This window comes from Oenanthe melanoleuca, chromosome 6 (assembly GCF_029582105.1).
Source record: "Oenanthe melanoleuca isolate GR-GAL-2019-014 chromosome 6, OMel1.0, whole genome shotgun sequence".
NCBI lineage: Eukaryota > Metazoa > Chordata > Aves > Passeriformes > Muscicapidae > Oenanthe > Oenanthe melanoleuca.
Window position 1 is genome coordinate 18,427,436 of NC_079340.1, and position 25,951 is coordinate 18,453,386.

A 25,951-nucleotide genomic window follows, 5' to 3' on the forward strand; every position below is an offset into this window, starting at 1 on the left:
ATAATACAGAAAACACATGCTAAGGACACCTTCATGTAAAGATATGAAAATTACACACCTCCTCTAGCAACTGGTACCACTGGGGACCAAGTTCTCAGGTTCTGGAGATGTTTGCAGCCCAAGACACAGAGTGGCTACTCTTGCCCACACCACATCATTTATAAATCCCAGTGTCCTGACTGCCCCAGGGAACTCACAACGGACCTGGCCCACCTCCATAGTGCAGCAGGGCAGACTCACTGGCACAACAAACTGTCTGAAGGGAGGGGGAGTGGGATCCACAATTCCAGCTTAGGTGAAGAGGAAGAGAGGGCCTCTCTGAAGTATCTGCCAGCAAAGCCCTTCACCTCTGCTCTCATTCACACCTCTGCAGCTTTCAGACAAGGTGCATGGGAGGAACCTGGCAGTGTGACTTTGCACGGAATGTACAGTGGAAGGGAAGGAAGAAAAGGGAATCACAGCACTAAACTCCTTCCACCCTCTCCAGTGGTGTATTTTCCCTGCTGCAGAATCAGGGCTAAGATGAATTAGAACTGATTCTCCATGAACCAGAGCACATGGCTCTGCCCAGCTGAAGAAAGCAGAGGGCACACACTGGGGACTGCCCTTTCAGGGAGGTGAAGGAAGGTGGATCTAGCAGTTCCTCAAAATCTGGTTGTGCGGACACAGGTCTGAAATTAAGTTTACTCATGCTGGAAGCAGCCACTAAGGGCTGCCCCAGGACATCAAGTTCAAGCCTTTCTAGAGCATCTTCCCATGCTGTACAAGAACCAGCCACAGACACACCCTGCAAGAGTTACAGGGAAACATTCAGGTCAGTGACCAACAGTTCTTGGGAAAGAACTCCATGTGCAATGCTTTGAATGCTAACACATAAACCAGCCTAATGCTCAGCCTAACTTCACCTCTGACATAACTGAGTAAGGGATTGCCAGTATTTCTAATGGAAGACAATTTCCAAATACTCATCTGATAGGCTCTCCATTTACCAAAGTTTCCTGCAACCAAACTTTATCTTCTTACAGCCATCCATCAGAATTGCAGTCCTGGAATTCACAGGGTCCAGACAACAGGAATATCCATTCTTTACATTTGCCCTTGGAAAACCATTAGCTACCCAGACAAAAACCTTACAGCACTGAAAGTGTCCCACTCATGTCTGCTTCAGGAGAGGATTTACTCAACAGTTCCACTGAAAACCCACATGGAACCTCTGTTTAATAGCTCTCTCAGCCAAATCCGATCTACCAAGTATTTGAGCATACGGGATTTTTGTTGCTTGCCCAAATCCGTCCCTCGTGTTCCTAAAGCCAGGACCAAGACCTGTTGTCTGGCTTCACAGCCACCGGCACCAAGAATGGTACTTCAAGGTTGAGATGCCAAGAAGTCAGAACAGCCTCACACACAGTGAAAGGAGGGAAGGAAAATGACATTACTGTGTTTAGGGCTGCAGAATGAGCTAAATACAAGTATGTTAGACCATGTCTAGATTTCCATGCCCAGGTCTGGGGTCCAGGAAAGGCATCAATATGATCAATACCTGCTGAGCAAGTTCAGCAGGAAGACAACAGAAAGGTCATCCAAACTTATCACGGAGTGAGTAACTGCTGCGTTGGCTGAACGTTCCCAGCAGAGATCTAGGCCAGCCCAGAACACTGCCCTGCCTACTTGGAAACCCAGGCTACCTCCTCTTCTTCAGAGGAGAAGGTCCTCTTGTCCAGTACGCATCTTCCCAGGTACCACAGCCCTACACTGACCTATACCTTCAGTTTAACTTTCATTCTTTTCCTCTACCCACAGCCTCCTCCGCAAAGGTGCTAACATTGTTTCCCCTCACTTAGCCCTTCCCAAAGTTCAGTAGAGCCCAGGTGAGGCGCGCATAACCTCGGGTACCCAAGCAGATAAGGACTGGCTTAATGACGGCCGGGGCCGTGTGACATGCGGAGGGCACACAGGCAGGGACGGCGCTGCAGCCCGGCCGGCTCTGCCCCGGGCCGGCAGCGCGGAGCGGGCGCGGCGCAGGCTCCTCCCTTCGGCCGCACGGCGGCTCGGCCCGGCTGCGGCGGCGCAGGGCGCTCGCTGCCCGCCGCACCTGCCCGCCCGGGCCCGCGTCCCGGCGGGGCGAGCCCGGGCGAGACGGGAGGAGGAAGAGAAAGAGCAGCCGGAGGAGGCCCGGGCGCCGCTGCCTCCTGCCTGCCCCCGCCCCGCGCTTTGTCCGCGGCAGCCGCCGCTCGCACGGATGCCGGACCCGGTAAGCAGCATCGCCCTTGCCGTGCGGGGAGCGCGGGGCGCGGCGCTGCCTCCCGCCTCCATCCCCCGCAGAGCCGCAAGGGGCTGGGACCCCTTCCGGGGCCGCACCGGCTCCATCCGCCCCTCGGCCCGGCCGGCGTCCCGTCCTCGCCCCGGTGTCAGGTGCGGCAGCCGCCGAGGCCTCTCGGCAGCAGCCCTGCTCCGGGCAGGAAGCAGCCCTCCTCCGGGCGGGGCGGGAGCGGTGCGGGGCTGTGCGGGACTGTGCGGGAGCGGTGCGGGACTGTGTACGGGGCTGTGCGGGGTGCGGGGCTATGGGGGGCTGTGTGCGGGGCTGTGCGCGGTGCGGGGCTGTGCGGGACTGTGCAGGGTGCGGGACTGTGCGGGGTGCGGGAGCGGTGCGGGGCTATGGGGGGCTGTGTACGGGGCTGTGCGGGGTGCGGGAGCGGTGCGGGAGCAGTGCGGGGCTGTGTGCGGGGTGCGGGGCTGTGTGCGGGGCTGTGCGGGGTGCGGTGCGGGGCTGTGCGGAGCTGTGTGCGATGCGGGGCTGTGTGCGGGGCTGTGCGGAGCTGTGTGCGATGCGGGGCTGTGCGGGGCTGTGCGGGGCTGTGCGGAGCTGTGTGCGGGGCTGTGCGGAGCTGTGTGCGATGCGGGGCTGTGTGCGATGCGGAGCTGTGCGGGGCTGTGTGCGATGCGGGGCTGTGTGCGGGGCTGTGCGATGCGGAGCTGTGTGCGATGCGGGGCTGTGCGGAGTGCGGGGCTGTGCAGAGCTGTGTGCGACGCGGGGCTGTGTGCGACGCGGGGCTGTGTGCGGGGCTGTGCGGGGCTGTGTGCGATGCGGGGCTGTGTGCGGGGCTGTGCGGGGCTGTGTGCGATGCGGGGCTGTGTGCGGGGCTGTGCGGAGCTGTGTGCGATGCGGGGCTGTGCGGGGCTGTGCGGGGCTGTGCGGAGCTGTGTGCGGGGCTGTGCGGAGCTGTGTGCGATGCGGGGCTGTGTGCGATGCGGAGCTGTGCGGGGTGCAGGGCTGTGCGGGGCTGTGTGCGATGCGGGGCTGTGTGCGGGGCTGTGCGATGCGGAGCTGTGTGCGATGCGGGGCTGTGCGGAGTGCGGGGCTGTGCAGAGCTGTGTGCGACGCGGGGCTGTGTGCGACGCGGGGCTGTGTGCGGGGCTGTGCGGGGCTGTGTGCGGGAGCGGTGCGGAGCTGTGCGGAGCTGTGTACGATGCGGGGCTGTGCGGGGCTCTGTGCGGGGCTGTGCGGGGCTGTGCGGGGCTGTGCGGAGCTGTGTGCGATGCGGGGCTGTGCGGGGCTGTGTGCGGGGCTGTGCGGGGCGGGCAGCGAGCCCGGCCCGCCCGACCTGCTGGCTGCGCTGAGAGGCGGCGGCAGTGTGCTGGGGAGTCCGGAGTGTCACCCTGTGCCAGAGGCAAATCACACTGATAACAATATTCTGCTCCTAAATGACTTCCATGTATACGTGAAAGACGATCATCGGAACAGAAAGTGAAAGAATGTAAAGCAGTAGAAATTGTGTTCGCTGAGCATCTGTGACTCTCTGATGAGCTTTTCATGTTCTTGTGCTTGGTTTTGTACCTGCCTCCTTTTGACCTCTGTAGGATCTCAGGTGTCCTTCTGGAGTGCACTGAGGAATGTAACTCGCTCTTGCACGCGTTGTCCTGTTTCAGAAGGATGCCCAAAAGTCTCTTCTGGGGGAATTCCTCTTGGTCTGGAATTATTTGTATTTAATATACACGTGGTTCTGAATGCTCTGAGAAGTCATGGGCAGGAAAACCCCCACCTTCTACTGAGAATGGAAGTAGTGAGATTATAAGATCTTGGAGACAATGTACTTCCCAGGACGTTCATTCCCCAGGCAAAGACCAGCTCTGAGAAAGTTCTGTCTTCACAGAATGGGCTTTCTCCTCTTTGCAGGCTGAAGTGGATTACTATCCAAAACATTTGTTGACATCCAAGTCCGAGAAAATAGGATATAGACCCAGAACTTTGTTGAATACTCCCAGGAGAACAGAGCCCAGGTTTGTTGTTGTGGGTGCTGCCCAGGCAATATACTCTGAAACAGATGAGTTTTCTCATGTACTAAATGCATTACAGCTGGTATATTGCATGTCTAAGTGCTAAGTGTTTGGATAACTAAACAAGTCTGGAGTTTCATAGATCACAGGATACTGTAGGAATGCAAGAAGCATTCATCCCAAACTCTATATAATCTGTAGGTACCAATTTCATAGTTGGGAGTATTTGTGCATGTGTGTGTACAGTATTTTAAATGGCTGTAAGTGCAGGGGGGTATTTTGTAGCATTATGCTTAAAAATTGTCTTGATCAATCCTGCAGTCATTTGTATTACTTGATACTGCTCTGGAGACACGGTGAATGTGGTTTTCTTTACGTGCATGAAACATGCTCAAGGTTAGGCCTTAAGGCATTTCCTGGAGGTTAATCACCAAGATCAGGAAGAGTATAGCTCAAGGTGAAGGATGTTGTAAAACCTTCAGCTGCTGAGGGAATGGCAAGGTGACGTGTGCATGAAGGCAGTGAACAAATACTGTTTAAAACTAAGTATTTGGTCTCTGCTGGACACGTATGAATAATGGCTTTTTCTAGTTTTGTCAGACTTGCAATTTTATTTCTGCACCAAAGGTTACACTTCCAATTTGTGTCCTGAAAATTAGTTTGCTGCCATGTAAAGGAAGTCTTTGTCTATAGAACTTTAATAAAGTTAGAATATTTAGATTGTCATGCTGGGAAACATATTTTCCAGTCGTGCTTTCCATTACAGACAGAAGTATCAGTCCATGAAAGAAAATTATCTTTCTTGTGCAGTTCCTGATCAATCTATGTGCGGTGGCTTAGTACTGTTGCAAAGAAATTCCTGTCATAAAAATCCAGCCTTTTCCCTCTTGCCTGGCTGCTGATGCCTCTCTGTAATGCTGTGAGTCAGGCAGCTCCTCAGACACAACCCGTTGCCTACCACTTCCTACTGGCAGCTCTGGATGAGTCACAGCTCAGCACACAACACATGGAATTGCGTTATGGAAGCTGTGGGCTCTCCACATAATCAGTGTAGGAGGTATCTTCCTCTTTTAGCATCTCTGAACCACTGTCAAAAAGCCTTCAGAGACATCTCTTGCTCTAGGTTGATATAAAAAGGAGCTCGTACAGGCTGCAAAGATCAATGGGCTCATCCTGGGGGAAAAGCAAATAATTGGAAAGGCTCAAAGGTAGACTATGCATAACTTCACTGGGATGAATAGTCTGTTGGCCTGCAAGGGTACAGAATGTTAACCAGAAATGATTGTGCTCAGCTTTGATATTCTGGATAATTCAGCTGACTGTCAAACAGCCCTGTGAGCTGAATGTGTTACAGCAGTGTTGCTATAAAACATGTGCTTACCACTGTCAATCTTAGAAACTTAAGTAAGAGAAATTCAATATTGTAACCATCTGTAACAACCATCCAAGTAGAATAAGCAGTCTTAACCTCATGGACTGCTTCTTATAGAATCAGACATTCCTCTTGTTTTTCCTGGGTTTTTTTGCTCATAGCATGTTACATCCTGAATCATCTAGGATAGGGGAGGAGGTCAAAGATTGCCTTATGAAATTAACTGTGTTATTTTAATATAAGCATTGTACTACAGAAACATGCCAGATTAAATGGTAGTTATTTGTACTGATTGATCACACTTCATCCTGTAGGTAATCTCACTATCCATTTCTTACCTGACCTTTCCTTATTTAACCATTTGTGTACAGAACAGAATCCTGTGAACTAAGGCCTCAAATTATTTTTTCTAGATTCGAGGCCAAAAAGCAAGCTTTATTCTTTTTAAAAACTTTAATAGTCTTCAAATAAACTGTGAATTTCTATGTCAGAAATGTCAAAAAAAATTGGCTCTCCTTTATTTTGTCCTCCATATTTTGAGTTATAGAAAGTAAGACAGAATTTGTCATCAGATAGAAACAGGAATTGATTGTTGCAACCAGTTACTCAATTAACAAATGTCCTTATGCTATGGAGTCTGAAAGCATTCTAAAATTAGGTAGGATATATTTTGCAGAAAAAAGCCATTACATTTTATAGGAAGAACCAGAAGATCCTTAACCCCTGTAGCCTAGTGAGACCTTGCCCTGAGAGAAATAGGGATGCAGACAGAAAAAATCTGTGAAACCTAATGCTTTGCAAGGAATCAGGCTTGGTTTGTTTCTCAGAAGTCTATGAAGTTGCAGGCCTCTGTGCTGATTTTAACCTCTCATTTGTTTCCCCTAGCAACACAGCTTCTTGTCTTCATGGTGGAAGTTAGTTTTATCACTGATGTAATGGATTGCAAGTATCTCCTTTTTTTTCAGTATTTCAATTGAATCATCAAAGAACAAATTGTATAAAAACAGCTTTCTTGTACTTCTGTTCTCTTCTGCATTACTGTGCTCTGCTGCAGTTTTCTTGGGGGATTGTTGTGGATTTCCCAAAGGAAGGAAGTGTCACTGTTTTTCTGCACCATGTCTAGAACATCCTTTTAGTGGGTCACTGGGAAGATGCTGTTCTGTGTTGCATAAGTATATTTCACTGACTGCTTAAGAAAGCTTTTGCTTGTAATCCAAGACATTCTACCATGGTTGATATTTATCCATTATGTTAATTTTTTTTTTTTTTTTTCTGAAACTGAATGGTGTCATTAAAGAAAGGAGGGGGGAGGAGGGACTGTGTTTTGTTTTAAAACAAGAATCCACAAGAGAAAGAACTGTCAGTTCATGGATGCACACGAATGAATATTAAATGTTCAATATTTCCAGTCCATTTTTCAGGACATTCTGTTAAAAGTCACTAAAATCTTTGTAGACAGAGCATAGTAATGAATCTGGTAGTGAGCAGGGTTATGTTATAGTAGCACAACCATACTAGATGTTGGTTTCAAAGCAGCCTGCATAAAAATGAATACTTGGCAGTCAGAGCTCTCCTCTGTGCTTGGAAGCAATAGGAGAGAGAAGCCTGTAGGTTCTGCATTCACATACTCTGTAGGGAGCAAAAGTCATGTTCTTGCATGTGCCATATTGGACTTTATCTGCATATTATAGTGGTTTATCAGAGTCTTAGCAGACCCAGTAGCAATCTAATTTTATTAACTTAGCTTCATGTTGCAGTAATGTTTGTATCTGTGCCAAGAGGAATGCTGTCCTTAGAAAACAGGTAGTCAATGATATTCAAGTAACTATGCTGACTAATTGCAGTAGTCCAAATATTTGCAGAACAACTATAACAGTCTTCAGATAATTAATTCAAACGTTGTTTTGATGTGGGAAAACAGACCCTTGTGTCACCCATTCTTTTTTTTTTTTTTTTGTGATTAATAAAGCTCAGCTTTATGATGCAAAGTACAGCACTGAGTGCCCTAAGGGTATAAGCAAGGCTTGGGTTTGGCAGACCTGTGCATGGAGGATCTTCCTGCCCATAGTTTCTCCCTCTCAGCACCCAAGCAGGTGAAGGTGCTGCTGTGTATCTGCCACTGACATGGTTTGCAGAGAGGCCTCTAGGCAGTGTGCTGGGATGTGGGAGGCACTGGTCCTTCACCACTGAGAATGAGGAAATGTTCCTGCCCCACTTCCAGGAGAAGATGGTTGTATAGCTCAGAAGCTGCTGCTGGGGGGTTGTGGAGCTTGGGAGGAGATCTTGGAACTGGCGTTTAAATGGAACTGTGGAGCTAAGGAACAGTGTCAAACTATGAACTGTTACTGAGATGGACTTTTCTAGAGCTGAGCTTAGTAAAGAGTAACTTCTCCATTGAAAGGCACAGGATTTTCAGGAACTGGCTCTCACAGTGATTCGTTTCACTGGAAGGCCATTCTGTTGAGTTTTGTTGATTGGGTATTTCCTCTGCACAAGAGAATGATCTTGCCATGACATTCAGTGCTTTGTTGTTTTTTTTTTCCAGAAGAGACTACTTACTATGCCAGCTGAATCACTTGCTGTGATGATGAATGCTTGTTGCAAAAAGCATGTTGACAGATGAACATGCTGTTTCTTTTTGGAGAGAACCAACAGAAAGCAGTTTGCTATTTAAGCTGGTATTTAGCACATATCAAACCTAAGTGTGTGTATATAAATGATTATGTGCTGTGCCAGTTTATAGCCTGGTATTTCAAAAAGAGCTGGATGAGGCAGGTGCCTGTATTTCTAACCTGCTTTTCACCAAATTCACTTGCATATCCACTTTCAAGTACAGAATTTTAAGTATCTGCTTCATGGGTAATTTACTGGCAGGAAATGGTCCTTTACCTTCATCTGGCAATTACTGGTATGAGCTATTTAAAGTTTGCTGAGACAATAAGTTCCATTATGGGTAATTGAAAGGTGTTATTTGCACTTGCTAATTTGGCTATTTTAATGACTGACCTCCTTATGGTTTGAGATGCATCTTTATTCTAGAATTCTGTATTCATCACACTTCCTAGTATAGCAACATGAGGTATGATTGTGTTAACTTCTCATGACAATATTAAAGTAAGCTTTTTCGTGTGTAGTGGTTTCGGTTCGCCAGTTTGAAATGATGAAATTTCACCAATTATTGCCGTGAGTCTAGTGCTGGCTAAATCTCCAGTGGACCCACTGGAATTCTTTTCTTATTTCCTGCTGTGAGATAGGATTAGGAGAAAGGTAAAACAGGTTCAAACTTTAAAGGATACAAAGAAAAACTTAATTACCAGAAACTATAAGAAAAAGTAATAAGAATTAGAATTAAATTTTCAGCACACTTCTCCTGCCCCCACAACTTCTCTTCTTTCATTTCACACTGACAACGTACAGAAAAAATTCAGTCAGTTTACCATCTCTAAAAATAGTCTTGCACCAATTTCCTTGGGAGAAGAGACTTCTCTTCAGTCTATGGAGATTTTTATACAAGAAACAGTTTTCTCATGGCCTCGATGTCACAGTGATCAGCTGCCTGGGAAAATGGAAATCTGATCACTCTGTTAAAATCCCTTCCTCACCTAACAGTCTTCCCACAAACTTTATAAGGACCATGTGAACTTATGGGGCACACTTTAAGGACTGTAACAATTCAAACAAAACTCTCTTCATCTTTGAAAACAGAGGTCTTTCTTCTTCTCTTCCCTGGGGGGCAGCAGGGATCTTCATCTCCTCTCTATTGAAATGTCTCATAGGATCACAGCCATTACATCTGCTTACTTTAGCAAAAATGCCTCTGCTCATATCTACAGTTAGAACATTTCATCCACCCCATATGCATTTCTATGAGTTATAGGGAAACAAGAGTCTCTTCACAACTTAAAAAAGAGAAATTTCAGTCCAAGAGTGAGGCATCTCCATTAATCCCTTCCATGTTTCATGTTTTTTCCAGGTGTTTTCATACTGTTTCTGTGTGTATTTTCATCTCAGCCCTTTTCTTTCACTCAGGAGAGAGAACAAAGTGTCTGCAAGTCTCATTCTGGTCAGTGAAATTGTTAATGTCTTGCCTGGGCGGTGGCTGGACAGTTGGGGTGGAGTTTTTCAGGTCATGTCGGGGGCTGGTCCGGGATAGCAGGGGCCCAGCCCTGCCAGGACAGGGCCATCTGTCTCTTCCCAGGCCACACAGGCACAGTGACGTGGTGGGCCCTGCCCAGAGCTGCTCCTGGGGTGTTAGAGAGCATTCCTGCCATGCCGGGTGGAGGGGGAAGCAGCCAGGATCTCAGGGGCCCAGGGGCCTTCCCTCCCCTCAGCTCCCTGGCCCAGCCTGGCCCCAGCCCGGCTCGTTACCTTCTGAGAGGCCAGAATGAAAAGAGATTCCTGGGATTTTCATCTTCACACATGTGTTTCACTAAGGTGCCAAACTTTCTCATTGGTGTAACAATGTGTCAGTATTAAAAATCAAACACAAATTGGTCCTTCTCAGGCCTAAAGGAGGCTGGCAGGGAATACTTCAGGAAATTCATACAAACCACATCTTGCCATGGAATGGCTGCAGAAGAGTTCTTGCAAGAGTAGTTTCGAAAGGTAGAACTATACCACATTTTAGCTTCTATATTAGTAATATTTCTAGATATGCTTTAAGAATCCTGATCCCAATGGAGTGAAGTGAATGATTTTGGTGGGAACCTCATCAAGGCTTTACATTCCACAAAAATATCAAACTAAAGGATGAGTATTTCTGGAATAATCCACAGTTAAAAATATTCAGAGGATAAATCATTGCATAGATTATTTTTAACCTAACCTTTGAATGAAGAAAGTGCTTTGGAAAATTTTGCCAGTGATCTCCTTAATGAAGATTTTTTACATAAGACCAATAGTCAAAATATTGACAGATGTTGCTGACAGCAGTGAAGTCAGTGTTATGATTAATTCCCTTGAAATTTAAAAACATGTTACAAAGAGGAAACTAATGTTTCAAAGTAACTAATGTTACAAAGTGAAAACTATATATTTAAGTCATATTTATTGAAGTTACTCTGTTACTTGTTTAAAAACCCAAAAAGCTCGTGCAACATTTTAAAGCATCTTCTGAAGACCTAAAGAGAAGGATGACAAGGGGCTGAAATTCAATGCTTGCACTCTGCAGTCAGTTTTTGGGAGCTTCTCTTTGTGTCCTCTCCAGAGAGCTGAAGCAGAACAGCATCCACGGGGGTACCACAGTCCCTGTGTGCATCCTTGGGCACAGCATGGTCCAGCTTGGCATCCCTGGCTTGGCTGGGACAGGTTTATAAAGCAGAGGCAGGTGATACCAGGGAAGGACATTTCACAGTCTGCCCCAGCAGGGCACTGAGACACGCTGCCTGTGCCCAGGCTGTGCCCTGGCTGCACTGCAGGCATTGCAAACACCAGCTGAGGAGCTGCAGCAGCACTGGAGCCACCACAGCCTCGCTGTGCAGCCATGTGTGTCACCTCTCACTATCACACCACACTTCTGCAGCAGGGAAAGTCAGCAGGGCTGTGCCTGTCGGGCTCTCAGCACAGCCTCGTTTGTCCCTGGCAAGTCTCTGAAACACCAGCATGCTGCAAACTGAGGGCGTTGGAGAATTCGTGGGGAATTGAGATATTGCAGCTCTCAGAAGGGCTTGTTTGTGCATGTGTTCCCCAGATCTTCTCACACCACCTCTCTCTCATGAGCCTACTCCTGAGGTATTTGATATGCTTATTCTATCTTCATGTACTACTCTTGGCATGTACTTTCACTTCAAATTGCTCTCTCTTCATTTCCCTGGTACCATGCTTGTTAGCCTGAACAGAAAGAATAACTTTCAATTCCATTTAAAATGCTGATTTTCTCAGTTTGCTCTATATCCTGTGGCTGAAGGGCTTTGATTTAATAAGTCTGGCTTTTTCAAGGATTAATACATACAAAATAATATGGGTCATATAGGAAAACAAATGCTTGTTGAGGAGGAAATGGGATTTGGTGAGAAGTGCTATTCCCAATGAAATAAAGAAAAGTTTCTTAACCATTGAATAGATGTTAGATTATAATGTTCTGGTAATGACTATCAGAAAAATCATAATTAGAAAAAACCTTAATTTGAATGCTGAATGTCCTAGCATTTCTCCTCAAATAAACATTACCTAAGTCCATCTAAGTTAACTGGAATACCTGAAATTGTAAAGTAAAAAAATGCATCTTTACTCTTAGAATTTTGAGCACTTTGAAGTCAAGTAGACTAAGACAGCTCCAAGTTAGCATCAGTATTTATCCCCTGTGGGTGAGGTTGGAATGTAATTCCCTGTATTAGCATAAATATTTTGTATATTTGAGTATAATTAGTTTCAGCTATACAGGAAGATTTGGTATTTGAATTTATATTTACTCTTGTAAAGTGAAATATAAGTTTATTTCCAGAAAACAAGTCACTTGACAAGAGTCATTGCCATTTGGTCAATTTTTGTGGGCACTATACAAGCTCTTAGGTGTCCTTTCAAAGCCATCTCCTATCAATCTAGGACAGCACTGCCTCAGAAAGTGACAAATCTGTCTGCTTTGCTGGCTTCGTGGTACTGCCTGCTCCTTTGCATTTTGATTTAGAGAAGGAAGTAAAAGCACATTTAATTTTAATTTGGATCAGCTACAACTTGCCTTGAGGTCAGTGCAGGCAACAAAGTGAGAGCAAAGGAAGGATGGTGATGGTGAGAGGAGCCCCTTGGCAGTGCCGTGCCCTTGGACCAGCTGAAGGTGACTGTGAAGCTGTGCCACAAAGAACATTATGCACAGAAGCATTCCAGGCAGCTGGAACTGCCTCTGGTGGTGTTTTTAGTAAAGCTTAACTCTCCACATTTTAATTATTCATAGTTCTGCCAGCGTGTCCACGTGTTAAGGATAATATATGGGAGTGCAGTCATAAGTCAGTCCACATTCTTTATAGAATTTTTTTTTCTTAAGTTACACTGCCACCTGTATATGAATATATTTGAATATATATGAATATATAGTATATATAGTGAATATATTTGAGTCTTATGTGACATTTTTGTAAAAGGGATACAAATTCATCTTAGTATTTCTTCTTCATTTACAGTGTCTCATTTTTAGTGTGTTCCTGAAACTAAATTTAAAAAGCCAGTTTCTCCTTTTATTTGCAGGCATTCTTCTGCTAAGCTCTTTCACTGTGACATGTCTTAAGGTTTTTGCAGACCTTCTTCATTCTTTCCAGATTCTGACACAATTTTGAGGAAGTGTGAGTTTCTGCTATTACCAGATGTCTCCTCTTTAAAATACCTGATATTACACTTTAAAAAAATATTATAACTAATGCTTCTTTAGATTAAAATTCACTGAATTATGTTTATAACTTTAATAGTCTTAGAGCCAGTCAAGTTGAGGATTATTTGGATGTAAAGGGTTCCATGATGCCTTCCTGTGGAATTTCCAAAAAGATTTTGACTGGGGAATACCACAGGCTTCTTTAATAACAATCTCTTTGGGAGTACTGGCCAAAGAAACCAAACCAAAGCCCTAATTAGTGGCTTTTGCCACTTGCTGCACTAACTTTTTTGCACCATCTATCAGCCAGATGGAAAGGTCTCCAAGGAGTGGTAGCAACTGAAAGAAGCATTTGATCCATATTCTATGTCTTCAGTGAGAAGCATCTCATGAGCTTTGTCCTAAATGTCCACTTCCTCTCTAGGCTTTGCAGAAGGACTGTTAAGAGAGAAAGCCCTGAAAAGCAGAATGAGAAGCTGCTACAGAAAAGCTTTCTTGCCAGAAGCTACTAAATTAAATAAGAGATTGGAGAGAAATACATTTCTGCACCTTTACTTTTGAACAATTTTTTTTAATATATATAAGTGACTAGAACATTTTGCAGCTTGTTATACTTGGATGCATACTTTAGACCAAATCCATTCTTCCATTCAAGTATTTTAGCTGTCCCAGATGCTTCTAGGGGAAATAAAATAAAAAATTCACAAGTGATGGATAAGCAAATGCATAAATATCTGTAAAATGTATGCTTTTTAGGTTCTTTGGTTGGTTGGTTGGTTTGGGTTTTGGTTTTTGTTCCTGAGTTCCACAAAGCACATGAATGCAGAGTGTCTCATTGAAGGTTTTATTCCTGCTTAGAATCTGGGCTGCAGGGCCAAAGTCTGGCAGACTCTGGCTCTTAGCTCTCTCCTTTCACAGCCTTCCACATCTACAGTGAGAAAGGGTTTCAGGTGGGACAAGCCCTGAAGCAGAATGTTTCTTGGAGTAGGCTAAAGCAAAAACATTTCATTATCATTGTCCCATGTGGCCTCTCTACAGTTTGTGAATAGGCAATGAACAGGCTCTCCTGCCAAGCTGATCATTTACACCAGAGCTCCATGTACATAAAGTAAATTGTTTAGAGAACTGTTTCTATTAGCATTGCAACCACAACTAAGGTTGTTTTCTCAGATGCATAAGCCTTGCTTGTTATTTTTGGTTACAAATTGTGCAAGCAGTTTGAATACCTTAATTGGCAAAAATTCTTGAAATTGAATTGCACTAATATTTACAATTAAGGACTGATCTAATAGATAGTGTTGCTTTTTGGAAGAAAAAGGAGGAAGACACAGACACAAAAATCAATACTTGAGAGATACAGCCATCTAAAAACACATTAGGGTTATTTTCTTTATCCCAGAGTCCTCTGGCCTCTGGAGAGAGGTGTGCTGATAAAATATCTTTGCTGAACCCACTCTATGCTTTTACAAAAGCATAAGCATGTTTATATTGCATAAAGAGCCTTCAACATGCAGGATCTAATCTGTTTAGATTGAGCACAGAAAAGTGAAAAAATACATTAGAAACTTAATTTTCACATTTCCTATGTAATTTAAGTATTTCATTCCTCTTTCAGAGCTGGGTTTTCTGGGTTTTTTTTTAGTTTAGTTTCCTTTTGGTTTTTTTTTTTCTTATGACCACAATATCTACATTTTTTCTTAACTTGTTCAAAGCTGTGCAAGGAGGAATTTTTATCAGTTGACTCATCAGAGTTCATTGTATTTAGAGTGTTGAAATTAGCAAGATGTGCAGGTGGGACACATGGTGCTTGAAGTACTTTTTCTGCTTTATATTACTGATACAAATGTGTATGTAAAGTTTTATTTCTCATTATAGGCCTAGCAGGAAATAAAGATACCAGATTCATACTTTTTATAAATATGTTTATCAAAACATATGCTCAAGGAAGCACAGGTGCTGTGATTAGTCCTCAAACATCTATGTTTTTCACCTAATACTTGAAAGTTGGGGAAGGGAGGATTAAGTTGTTATAAAAAATGTAAAAATAATTTATTGTGTTCAAATCTGCAGAAATTACCTTACTGCAGGCCAACTAGTCCACAAGTGCACTGTAAGCCCTTATGCATTCCCAATTTAAATTCTAGACACCTGCTAAGTTTTAAATTATTATGAAATGTGGAAGTACTGTACCAGCTAAGTAATGAGTAAGTTCTGGCATGCAAAGTTATGTGACATTTGAATATATTTCTAATCTGAACCACTTATTTTTTCCAGCACATGACCACAATCAACATATCTATATTCCAGTTTCCCTTGGGCTATTAAGCCCTGAGACATCTGGTGGCAAATCTTGAGCTCAGGATTGATACTGCCCTTTTCAGCCAGATGGAGACTTTGGAGGAAAAGAGCAATCTCCTTGCTTTGCAGGCTGACAACAACATGGAGCAACCATTCACTGTCAGCTCACTGGTATGTACTACAAAGAAATGCTTCAGTGGCTGAGCAACTCCACTTCCCACCAGGAAAAATTTCAAGAGAGCTGTTTAGCAGTGGTGGCTCTCAGCTCCATGAGTCTCTTCCTGTATTCTGCAACATTTCTCCCATGTTCTGCCTCATGGTTTTGCTGGAATTTATTATATTTCTGTATGTGTGATTTATAGGGTCTCAGCAACCAGGTTTTTAAGAAGTTGAAATGGGCATTTTGAATAGAAAGAGTAAAAAATTTCATCAAAGTAAGAAGAAACAACTTGCAGAAACCACTTATTTATTTATTATTTGACAGGAAGGTAATGACCATAATGAACATCTATGGTTCTTCTTCAGTAATTAGTTCTAGTTTCTTAGTCTTTAACTGCCTCATTTAAAACTGAAATGTAGATTTGAAATGAACTGTTGACTCACCAGAGGAGCTTATTGCTCTTTGTTTCCTGAACTATTTCCAGCAGTCAAATGCTATACATCATGTAATATGAGTCTGAGTATTCAAGACATCCATCAAATTATTTCAGTAACTTAAGAAAGAGCCTTGTAGAATTCATGTGTAGGGGCTTTTAAAGAGGACATAATTTATATTGCCTTTGGTAATTCCTACAGCAATTTACTTATTTTTTTCCTACAGGTATTTTCTTATTTTTATCCTTTCTTTTGTTGTTTTCAGAGGGAATAAGATCACTTTTCTTTTTGATCACAATTTACTTGCAATTGAGAAATATGTTGGAATGTTTCAACTGTGGCTAGAGGTGGGGAAGCCAATGCCCATTCTCAGAAAAAAAACTAGCTGAAGATTTCCCTTGAGCTTCTTGGCTGCCACCACTTGCTGCAAGCGAAATGGAATATTCTCTTTGCTAATCAGAGTGCTCCTTTTCAGAGAAAGCTGGTGGCTATTCCTGACCACACAGACATCTCTGTGAGCCCAGAGGAGAGAGTGCGTGCCTTGAGCAAGCTGGGCAGCAACGTCAGCATCAACGAGGAGATCACTCCGCGGCGCTACTTCAGGTCTGGAGTGGAGATGGAGCGCATGGCGTCCGTGTACCTGCAGGAGGGCAACCTGGAGAACGCCTTCGTCTTCTACAACAAGTTCATAACGTGAGGAACTGCTGCAGCCCTTGCAGCGTGCCATCCTGAGTCAGCTGGAGTGGAGAGCTGCACTGGGAACCCCTGCACATAAGGAGAAACTTGTTTATTGTGTTCTTGCAGAGCAGCTTTGTTCTCTGGAGATCTTTTACACTGAGCGTGGGCTTTGTTAAAACTTCCTCTCACCTTTTCATATGGCTGTCCTATCCATGTGTGAACTGCCAGGCATGAATTAACCTAACCTAAAAGGTTTTTGGGTTTTGGGTTTTTTGCCCCCAGATTATTCTTTATACATCAGCACATTACTTAAATATAATTTTGACTTTAAAATAAGATTTCTGAGCCTTTGGCAGTTATGTCCTATGAGCATCTGCTGATCTTAATCTGCTGATCTCTGATCCGGTAGTACTGCACAACACTTAAAAAGCCTGAGAAAAATGTTTTCTTGCTTCCTTTTTACAGTTTTTTCCCCAAAATGATTAAGTATGATTTATTGTTTCTTAAAGGAATAAATGCGAAATCTATAATTTATGTTCATTCTATGATTATTCTCCTCACCACAAAAGAACAAATCTGGCCAGCTTTCGTTACAACTCTCATAATAGACAGCTGAAAAATATATCACTGGCAGATTTAAACTTTTAACCTAGCTAGTTTTGCTGTAGGATTGATTGGTTTGTTTTATTACTTCTGAAAGGTTTTGATTTTTTTTTAATGTGCATATTTTAAAATTTTTATAAAGGAGACATCTTTCCTCCCTCCTTATTTTCCTCATACTCTGAAAACTAAACCAAACCTTTCTTAGTCCACCTGTTTTTTAAATGTATGTATCTCTATAAAACAAGGGTCTGGAGGTGAATATTGTGCAAATTACTGAAAGAATGAAAGCAGCTGTGCATTGCAAACTCTTTGCAGCTGAATGCTGCCATACTTTATCTGTTGGGTAGGTTAATAATTCTGCAGTTAGCTGTGCAGCATGGTCTAGTAAACATACCTGCTTTAATGATAGTCAGTGCTACATTCTTGTCTTCCATTGAAGAGTCAGTATTTTGGCTAAGAAGAGATAAAGAGAGTAGAAATAGGATTTATTAACACTGACTAGGGTGGAGGGTGTTTTTGAGGGATGTTTTTAGGTGCTGGCTGCTAGTTAGCCTTTCTTTAACCTAACCCAGCTCTAATGGAAATCAAAATATATCAGATGTGGAAAATAATCTCATGTCCTTATCCTGTGTGTCCCATACAGGTCCCTACCATAATGTATTAATTTAAACATGTGTGTAGAACCCTGGTCCAAGTCATCTGGAATTCAGTGTTTAACAGTTATGTGAAACTGATTTTTCTGCCAACATGAAAGCTCTTATGGATATTCCTCTGACCACTAAGGCAGACACATGCATGTTTAATTTTCTAGGTTGTTTGTAGAAAAGCTGCCCAGTCACCGAGACTATCACCAATGTGCAGTACCAGAAAAACAAGATATTATTAAGGTAGGGTAATGGTTTCCTGGTCTTATGAAATATTTTGCTCAGAACCTCTTTGTTTTCCCAGCACATATAGGCCCTAGCTTCTTTTTCCCCAGAGTGCCCATAGCAGCCATCACAACTCCTATTTCTGATACTTTTCTCTACTACTCATACATGTTTTATTTTGGAAATTAAATTATTATCTAAGATGTGAATGAGAATTGTGTCTGAATAAGTTGGTAGATTGTTGGGAGCTCAGGTGTACATCTATTTTTGAAAGTTTACATGTTAAAAATGCTCATGTTAACAGTACTTAGTTTGATTCTGGTCCCAATTATGTGAATGGACAATGATCCAAAGTGACTATTGCAAACAGAAGGAGAAATGTGTGGCATTACTGATGCCTGTGTGGTATTTGCTTACTCTGCTAAATAAGTAAAATGTATTTTTTTTCTTTATTTATAACCAAATATGTATTTACTTAGTTTTTATCAGATTTTTTTCCCTCCTCTTCTATACAAAATAGTTTTACTTTTTTTCTCCCCGCTAGAAAGTAAATGCTAAATAAATTTTAAGTATAGCCTTATACTGAATTTGAAACAGCTGGAATTGCCCAGTGAGAATTGCTAATAGGTCCATGAGTGTCTCTTGCTCCATGCCCCCATATTTACTTACTTTATCTACTGTTAAACTGAATGTTTTACTCAAAACCAAAACACTTCATGCCAAAGTTCTGACTGTGGTCCACAATAATAGGTCCACATCCCTACTGAGAAAGGGCATCTAGCATTGCTTTCTGTTATGGTACTGAGTAGGTTTAAGCACATGGTTTCATTCCCTCCCTTGCCTACAGCCTCTGAATTATTTTGTTCATGAGTAGAAAAGATTGGGTATTGGGTTTGTTTTATAAGAAATGTTGTTTTGTCAGGTCTGTGACAGAAAACTACAGGTATAACTATCTCTTAAAAAAAACTTTTTTTTTCCCCACTTGGAAATTAGCATGTTCGGACTTATTTCTAGCTGGGAAGTTTCAGACAAAAATGCAATGATCCTACCTGAAACTCTAAGTTGGCCTTAAGATTTTTTTTATGAATTACACCTACAACAAAAACATTAGTCATCACACACCTATTAAACAAGACAGAGGTAATAGACTCCTAGTAAAAGGACTAATCTTTCCTTGAGATAAGAAGTAGCCATGTCACACCTTTCACTAATTTAAATCAATATATCTTTATTGAAACCAATGTACTATAGAAGTTTCATAAAATGATGTTTTAGTGTGTATTTCCTCTTTTTCTTTCTTTTCCTGTGAAAAGAGTAGGTTGTTTTTCTATTTTGTATTTTTAAAAAATCTGTGTTACAGCTGAGTTTGTTTTCCAGGTGGTTCTTTTAAAAAGTGAAAAGTAAACTTACCTTTTTTTTTCTCCTATCCCACCTCAAAGAAATTGAAGGAGGTTGCATTTCCACGGACAGATGAACTCAAAAGAGATCTTTTAAAAAAATATAACTTAGAATATCAAGAATACATGCAACACAAAGTAAGTTTTATGTGATTATTAAATGTTGATTTGAATATTTTTTTGTCATATAGAACTTAAAAATTAAGCAGTAAAATGCCAGTTTTTCAAGAACCTAATATTTTCCTGAGCTGCTTAGGAATGACTTTTCACTTCTTTAGAATCAGCTGGCCATTTAAAAATAAGTAATGCAAATGTGTGCTAGGAAATACATGTGCTGCCATATTTACTTAGTAACTGACTACAGAGATCCAAATAGGTTTTTGGCATGTTCTGATTCTACCTTATAAAGAAAATGAAATTGATACTTCTGTCAATAAGTGGAAAAGATTCCTTGGCTCCAAATGTGCTCCAATTTGAATTGAGATTGAAGTCACTGAAAACAGGATCTATAGCTTAAAAACTTGTCTTGGAAACATTTTTTTTTTTTTTTTCCCTCCATCAATGCTATGTATTCCATCCTACCTTTGGGGATACAGTTGTATTTTCCAGTTCAGTAACCAGGTTCCAAAAGAGTTCCTTTTTAATGACAGGATTTTATGGTTTTATCGAACTGTTAGATTGCTCCTCTCCTTCCATTTTTGTGTAGCATTTTTGGTGTTCTGAGAATGTCACTATGTTGTGTATATTTCAGAACAAATGTAAAACCGAATTTCTGAAGAAATTAGAGCACCAGAAGCTAATAGAGGCAGAGAAGAAACGAATCGCGCATATGCGGCAGCAGCAGCTGGAATCGGAACAGTTTCAGTTCTTTGAGGATCAGCTTAAGAAGCAAGAACTAGCTCGAGATCAGAGAATCAAAGAGAGTGTGGCTATGTCTGAACAGATAGATGGAAGTATGCTGTCTTGTATTTCTGTACCAGAGAACAGCTCCTTATCTGCAGCGCTGCTGGAGAAAAAAGAGAGGAGTGGCACCTCTGGCTGTGCTGGACATCCACCACCAGTAGAACAGATCTTAAAGCCAGCAGCTACTCTAAGTGCTGTTCAGAGTAAGTGCAGACATTGCTTTTTTCCCCTATTTTATTTCATCTACCTGCACATGTCTTTATTTGCTGTGAGGATGTCCATACTGGAATAACCATGAAAAGGTTTGTGCAAACGCAGCAGTTCCTTATAGTTTCCTCATTTTAAGAGGGACAGTTGCACAGTTTCACATTTTCCACTTGAGTACCAATGAATGGATATAGAGATAGAGATTTAATGCTGTTGGAAATGAAGCTGAATCTTGCCATGGACTTCAAGGGAGCAGAAACAGAACCTGCAGTGGTTCTCCCTGGAAAGCCCTGGCCTGGGAGATGGTCCCAGCTCACTGTCACAGGGACAGGCTAGTGAGCATATCTTGTGGGCTGGTGGCTTCAATTTAGATTAAGTGCTTATGCTGTTAATTTATTCTCATTAGAAGTCTATGTGGTATGTATAATTCTTCCATTTCTATTAATATAGTATAAGATACTGTATATTTCCTTATTTTAGGAGTCTTCACTGTGTTGGCTGCAAATGCCTTTTTATCTCTCTTTCTCTCTTTTTTTCTTTCTTTCTTTTTTTTTTTTTTTTATTCTCGGTTAGCTCAATTGGCCGAAGCACTCAGAGGTGTCATTTTGCCCAGGGATCTCTGTCACAAATTTCTGCTGCTGGCAGAGGCAAATACAGTAAGAGGAATAGAGACATGTGGAATTCTCTGTGGAAAACTGGTACAGTTTAACCCTCACATTTGTATGGGGAAGACATACTTGATAGTGCTGTATTATCCTGTGATGTATTGATTTCAGAGCAAAAGCAGATATAAATTGTTAGCCTTCCATGTGATGAACTTCATATTATAATCTGAGTGGGCACTTCAGCACTGAGGGCTTGCTTTACTGGGGAAACATCTGCTCTTAGTACACTGCTATTGTTATAAAGCCTAGCAAGTTTTTCAGCATGCTGCACAATACAGGCTTTTTCGAGTACTTTCTCTGGCATTCATCTAAGGTAAGTGAGGTTTAGTTACAGGACAATGAAATATAAAGACTGCCAGAATCCACTGGAGTCATCAAATTAATGATGGCACAACAAAACAGAAATGCTCCCATCATGCTGTAGAACATCTGATTTTCAGGCTGGCTTTTTTTCCTTTGACCTAGATAACACTTAATGTCCTTTGAGGAAGGGAAAGATATCATGGCTGATACTGACAGAAAGAATTTAAAAGATGATCCCAAGTGTATTTAAATTACATGAAGAGAAAAAATAGCAGTATTAGTCTTGTTCCAAGTTTCACAGAAAATCATGATAGTTTTCTCAAAGCTCTTTTATGTTTTTAATTACTTTAAAGGACAGCCTTTTCACTGATCTCTGAGAACATTCCAATACAACAGTCTTGTGTTGTGACTAATGCTACTCTGTATGTTTTCATGATAAAATGTTAAGAAATAATTTTAGGTATGATATGTTGGTAGAGCTGCACTGGAGTCAGTGAAGCTGGAATCAGTGGAGCTGTACTGTTTTGTTTTAGCTGACAGGCTGACATCTTTCAGCTTTTGATTTGGTATTTATTCCTTAGTTAATCTGCTCCACCCTAAGTCAATGTTTGTTTTGCAGACTCATAATGAATTTACTATTACACATGTAATAGTGCCAAAGCAAACTGCAGGACCAGACTACTGTGACATGGAGAATGTGGAAGAATTATTTGGTATTCAGGATCAGTATGATCTCCTCACTTTGGGTTGGATCCATGTATGTATTACTCAAAGATCCTGGTTTTCCTATATTGGCTCTACATACTATGTGGAAAAAAAAAAAAAAAAAAAAAAAAGAAGATAAACAACTGGAGTAATACAAATGTGCTTACTTAATTCAAATTGTAGTGATGGAAATAAACACTCATGTCCCCCACAGAGAGTTTCTTAATGCAATTAAGGCATCCTGTTGACATAATGGGCCAGCTTTTGCTGGTGCAACTTTTTTTATTGTTGATTTAGCGTTCTTGTATTACTTTCTGATGCCATATTCAACAGTCAGGGAGGAGACTACTGTGTTGTTTACACTTTATATTAATTTTTCTCTTAGGGATGTTGGACAATTAAGCAATTTCCATTTGTCTTGTGCTTCTTTGTTCCACCTTTTCTCCCCCATGATCAGAAAACTGATAGTATATCTGATTGTGAACATGCCTCCATTAATGTCATTCTGGAAAGCCTTCTTTTCTCCAGGCTGAAAAATACAGAACAACATAGAATCTGGTCTAAGGAGAACTTTAGAAACCAGCCTGGGGAACTACTGATGTAACTTGTAACACTTGTAACAAATTATTTTTCCTTCTTGAATGTATGTTGACCTTGATCTGTAAGAGATATGTCATGATGTTGAGTTTTCCCTTTCTTTTTGTAGACACATCCAACACAAACTGCATTCTTATCCAGTGTTGATCTTCATACTCATTGTTCTTATCAGCTAATGTTGCCTGAGGCCATTGCAATTGTTTGTTCACCAAAGCATAATGAGTAAGTTCTGATTTTTTAAGTAATATTTTGGTACTTTTTCCTGCTTCTTGCTATAAAATTTGATCACATGCAAAGGGTACATGTCAACTCAGATGAAGGGCATGAACATTGTGTTGTTTGTTTTCTCAAGTTGCCTAGACCTGCATTTCAGTCAGCTTCTCTGTACAGTATTGTTTCTGGCTTCTCTCTCCTCCTCCCTTCACAGACCCAGCTTTTAAATTTTATTTTATTGTTATAAATTCAGCTCAACTAAGTGATAATTACAGGAGTTATTCTTCTGGAGTACTCATTGCCAATGCCCTACCACAGATCTGTCTTCATTCTATCTGCTTAAGGATGTGGAGGGAGGTTAGGCTTACTTCTCTAGAATGATATGAAAATTGCAATTTGGAAAGCAGAAGGATAAACATCACTTTTTTGATAATAAGGATCTGTTTTTGTATTTCATAAATTTCAAACTATGTATCTGGAAAAAACTAGAATAGTGCAAATATAAATGTGAAGGTCTGTAATGGAGCAGGTTTCCCAGAGATGTCATGAAGTCTGCTTCCTTGGAGATATGCAAAACCTGACTGGACATGGTCCTGGCAACCTGCTCAAGGTGGTTCTGCCAGAGCAGGGGGATTGGACCAGACAGTCTTCAGCAGTTCCTTCCAGCCTCAAGGAGCTTGTGATTGTCCTTTGGTGTGCCTGGCTTTTCATTTCAGGGTGCCAGGGCTAGCTCCATTGTTTAGAATGTTCATTTCTTCAGCCTTTTCTTCTGCCTCTGCAGATGTGAGTGCTGCCCTGGTTGCCTGACTTCCTAAACAGGCTCCTCAGGTGAAGAGCTGTGAACACAGGCTGAGAGGCAAGGCACCAGCACTGGGCTTTCCAGCCCTGAGCCTGCCTCAAATTTCTTTCAAATTCCTTGAAATTTCTCCTCAAATTTCTTTCAAATTCCTTGAAATTTCTCCTCAAATTTCTTTTAAATTCCTTGAAATTCCTTTCAAATTTCTGCTCTTGCAAACCTCTCTCACAGTTGATGCTGATACCCTGTAACCAACTCTAACCTGTAACACTTATGTTGTCTGCTGCTGCCCTGTAGTTATTGGTATCAATCTTTACAGAAGGATGGCTTTGTAACATTTTTTTCAATACCTGAGGAGCTGCAGGAGTGCATTTGCTAATGTTTTGTGTTACATGATTGCCTACAGGAGCTGGGAGGATGTGCTCCCAGTAGACATTTACACAGCTGGTTTCAAGGCTCTTCTCTTTTCAGTTGCCCTGGGTGAAATGCAATCCAGACCACGTACATTTCTGCTTTCCATCTGTTCCTGTGTCAACCAGCCTTATCCTCCGTGGCCTAACCTGCCTGACAGGAACAGCACCAGTGCCATGATCCTTTTTCTCCCCTTCACCTCATCATCTCTTCCTTTACAGGAATACAACCCTCCTTGATTTAAAATACCTTTAAAAATCCAGCTGAGCTGGGGCTGCTCTGTATTGAAGGTCACCAAGGACCTTTCTGTTGTCCTTCCTTTAAACTAAGCAATTTGTTTGTGAAACTTTGGATGTGTACTGTGGGAGCAGTGTGTAACAGGAGTTTCATGTTCTGCTTTTCAGCACTGGCATCTTCAGGCTTACTAATGCTGGCATGCTAGAAGTTTCTGCTTGTAAAAAGAAGGGATTCCATCCACATACAAAGGACCCTAGGTTATTTAATGTAAGTATATAATTCAACACAGTTCTTACTTACAATTCATACTCCTGACCATGTTTCTGCTGCAAACAGAAACTTAATATTAGATTTCTTAATAATTTTCCCCTGTTTGACAAATTCATTACCCTTAATTCACTGCCCAGGGTAGACATCAGGAGACTACTTAAGCAGTCATTACTTAAGCCATGAGTGAGTGTTACAAACTGCCATTCAAATGGTGGTTAACCAGAGGTAGTTACTATCAGTCACCATCACCACTTTTACCTGCTTTCAGAAGAAGCAAAACCCACATTTTCAAATGGGAGTTGCTCTTGAGCTCTTCAGTTTTTAAGCAATGAATCAGTCCATCTCTCCAATTTCAGTGTCCCAACAAAACATCCCAGCTACTTAAAAATGCAGCTATAAGTAGGTTAAGCCCTATTTCCTTCATTGCCAAAAGTTTGTCCTGGCTCCTCTAAGCATTTCTCTGTAACTGCTGTATCTTTTGATGTTTTAATAGCAAAATGATGCATGTATGGCTGAACAGTACAGTCAGTCAGAACTGTTTTCCTGCTAACAATGACATTTCTGATAAGAGCCTTTACCTTTGAATAACATAGGGTTTGGGTTTTTTCAATGAGGTTCACTTCAAACACAGAAGCATCTCATATAGCTTAAAATAAAATTATCCAATACAGAGAAGTTATGTTGAGAGACATTGGAAATTACTGTGTTTTCAGGCTCTCTGAATGTCAGCATTAATCCTCAAAAGGAGAGGTCAGAGTTCTTTGTTTTGTTCTGTTCCTTCATCATTGAATGTAGGAATAATGAGAAGATAGTCCAGCTCTAAAAAAAAAGTTAAGATTTTTGTTCCAGGTAGGCTCTGTTCAGTGGTCTTTCACAGAACTAGTTAATGATGAAGTTACTGAGTACTTTACTGGGATTTCTGAGAGTAACAGGTTGACTTCTTCTGCAGCCATGTACCCATGTGGTTGGGAAAGACATAAAGATAATTGTGCTGGATCTGAGGTGATACGGATGAACCACATCAATGTTACTCTACAAAAGGCCAAAACAGAAAAATGGATTCCTGTCTTTTCCTACATTTTCAGAAATTACTTTTATATTTATATATTTTAGATTGAATGGTTTGATATTTATTGCTCTAGCCTGTTTTGGAGTTATTTTGTTGCTCTGTCAAGATGGACTTCAGTGGCATTAACCCTGAATCTGTAAACAAATCTCACCCATAAAACACATCAATAAAATGAACTTCAAACTGCAG

At 41.8% G+C, this 25,951-nt stretch overlaps 1 protein-coding gene across 6 annotated transcripts; it reads left to right on the forward strand.

The window, feature by feature from the left end:
* The first annotated feature begins 2,048 nt into the window (after nucleotides 1–2,048).
* STAMBPL1 (STAM binding protein like 1) lies at nucleotides 2,049–25,950 on the forward strand. Of its 6 annotated transcripts, none has more exons than XM_056494290.1 (12): nucleotides 2,049–2,251; nucleotides 4,175–4,278; nucleotides 15,222–15,416; nucleotides 16,315–16,532; nucleotides 17,932–18,007; nucleotides 19,429–19,524; nucleotides 20,138–20,492; nucleotides 21,070–21,194; nucleotides 22,084–22,221; nucleotides 22,876–22,988; nucleotides 24,591–24,690; nucleotides 25,643–25,950. In XM_056494290.1, the coding sequence occupies exons 3-12, from the start codon at nucleotides 15,333–15,335 to the stop codon at nucleotides 25,697–25,699; spliced, it is 1,362 nt and encodes a 453-aa protein (XP_056350265.1). In that variant the 5' UTR covers nucleotides 2,049–2,251; nucleotides 4,175–4,278; nucleotides 15,222–15,332; the 3' UTR covers nucleotides 25,700–25,950. The 6 variants fall into 6 exon arrangements, with proteins under 6 accessions (XP_056350265.1, XP_056350267.1, XP_056350264.1 ...); XM_056494292.1 differs by having other exon boundaries at nucleotides 15,255–15,416; XM_056494289.1 differs by lacking the exon at nucleotides 4,175–4,278.
* Nucleotide 25,951: the final 1 nt, after the last annotated feature.

What these genes read in the sequence shown, in the direction of transcription:
- STAMBPL1 (XM_056494290.1), top strand. Translation starts at nt 15,333, where the DNA reads ATGGAGACTTTGGAGGAAAAGAGCAATCTCCTTGCTTTGCAGGCTGAC. An exon ending in TTCTACAACAAGTTCATAAC is followed by an intron (nt 16,533 to 17,931) that starts GTGAGGAACTGC and finishes TTAATTTTCTAG; the next exon opens with GTTGTTTGTAGAAAAGCTGC. An exon ending in AGGACCCTAGGTTATTTAAT is followed by an intron (nt 24,691 to 25,642) that starts GTAAGTATATAA and finishes CTTCTTCTGCAG; the next exon opens with CCATGTACCCATGTGGTTGG.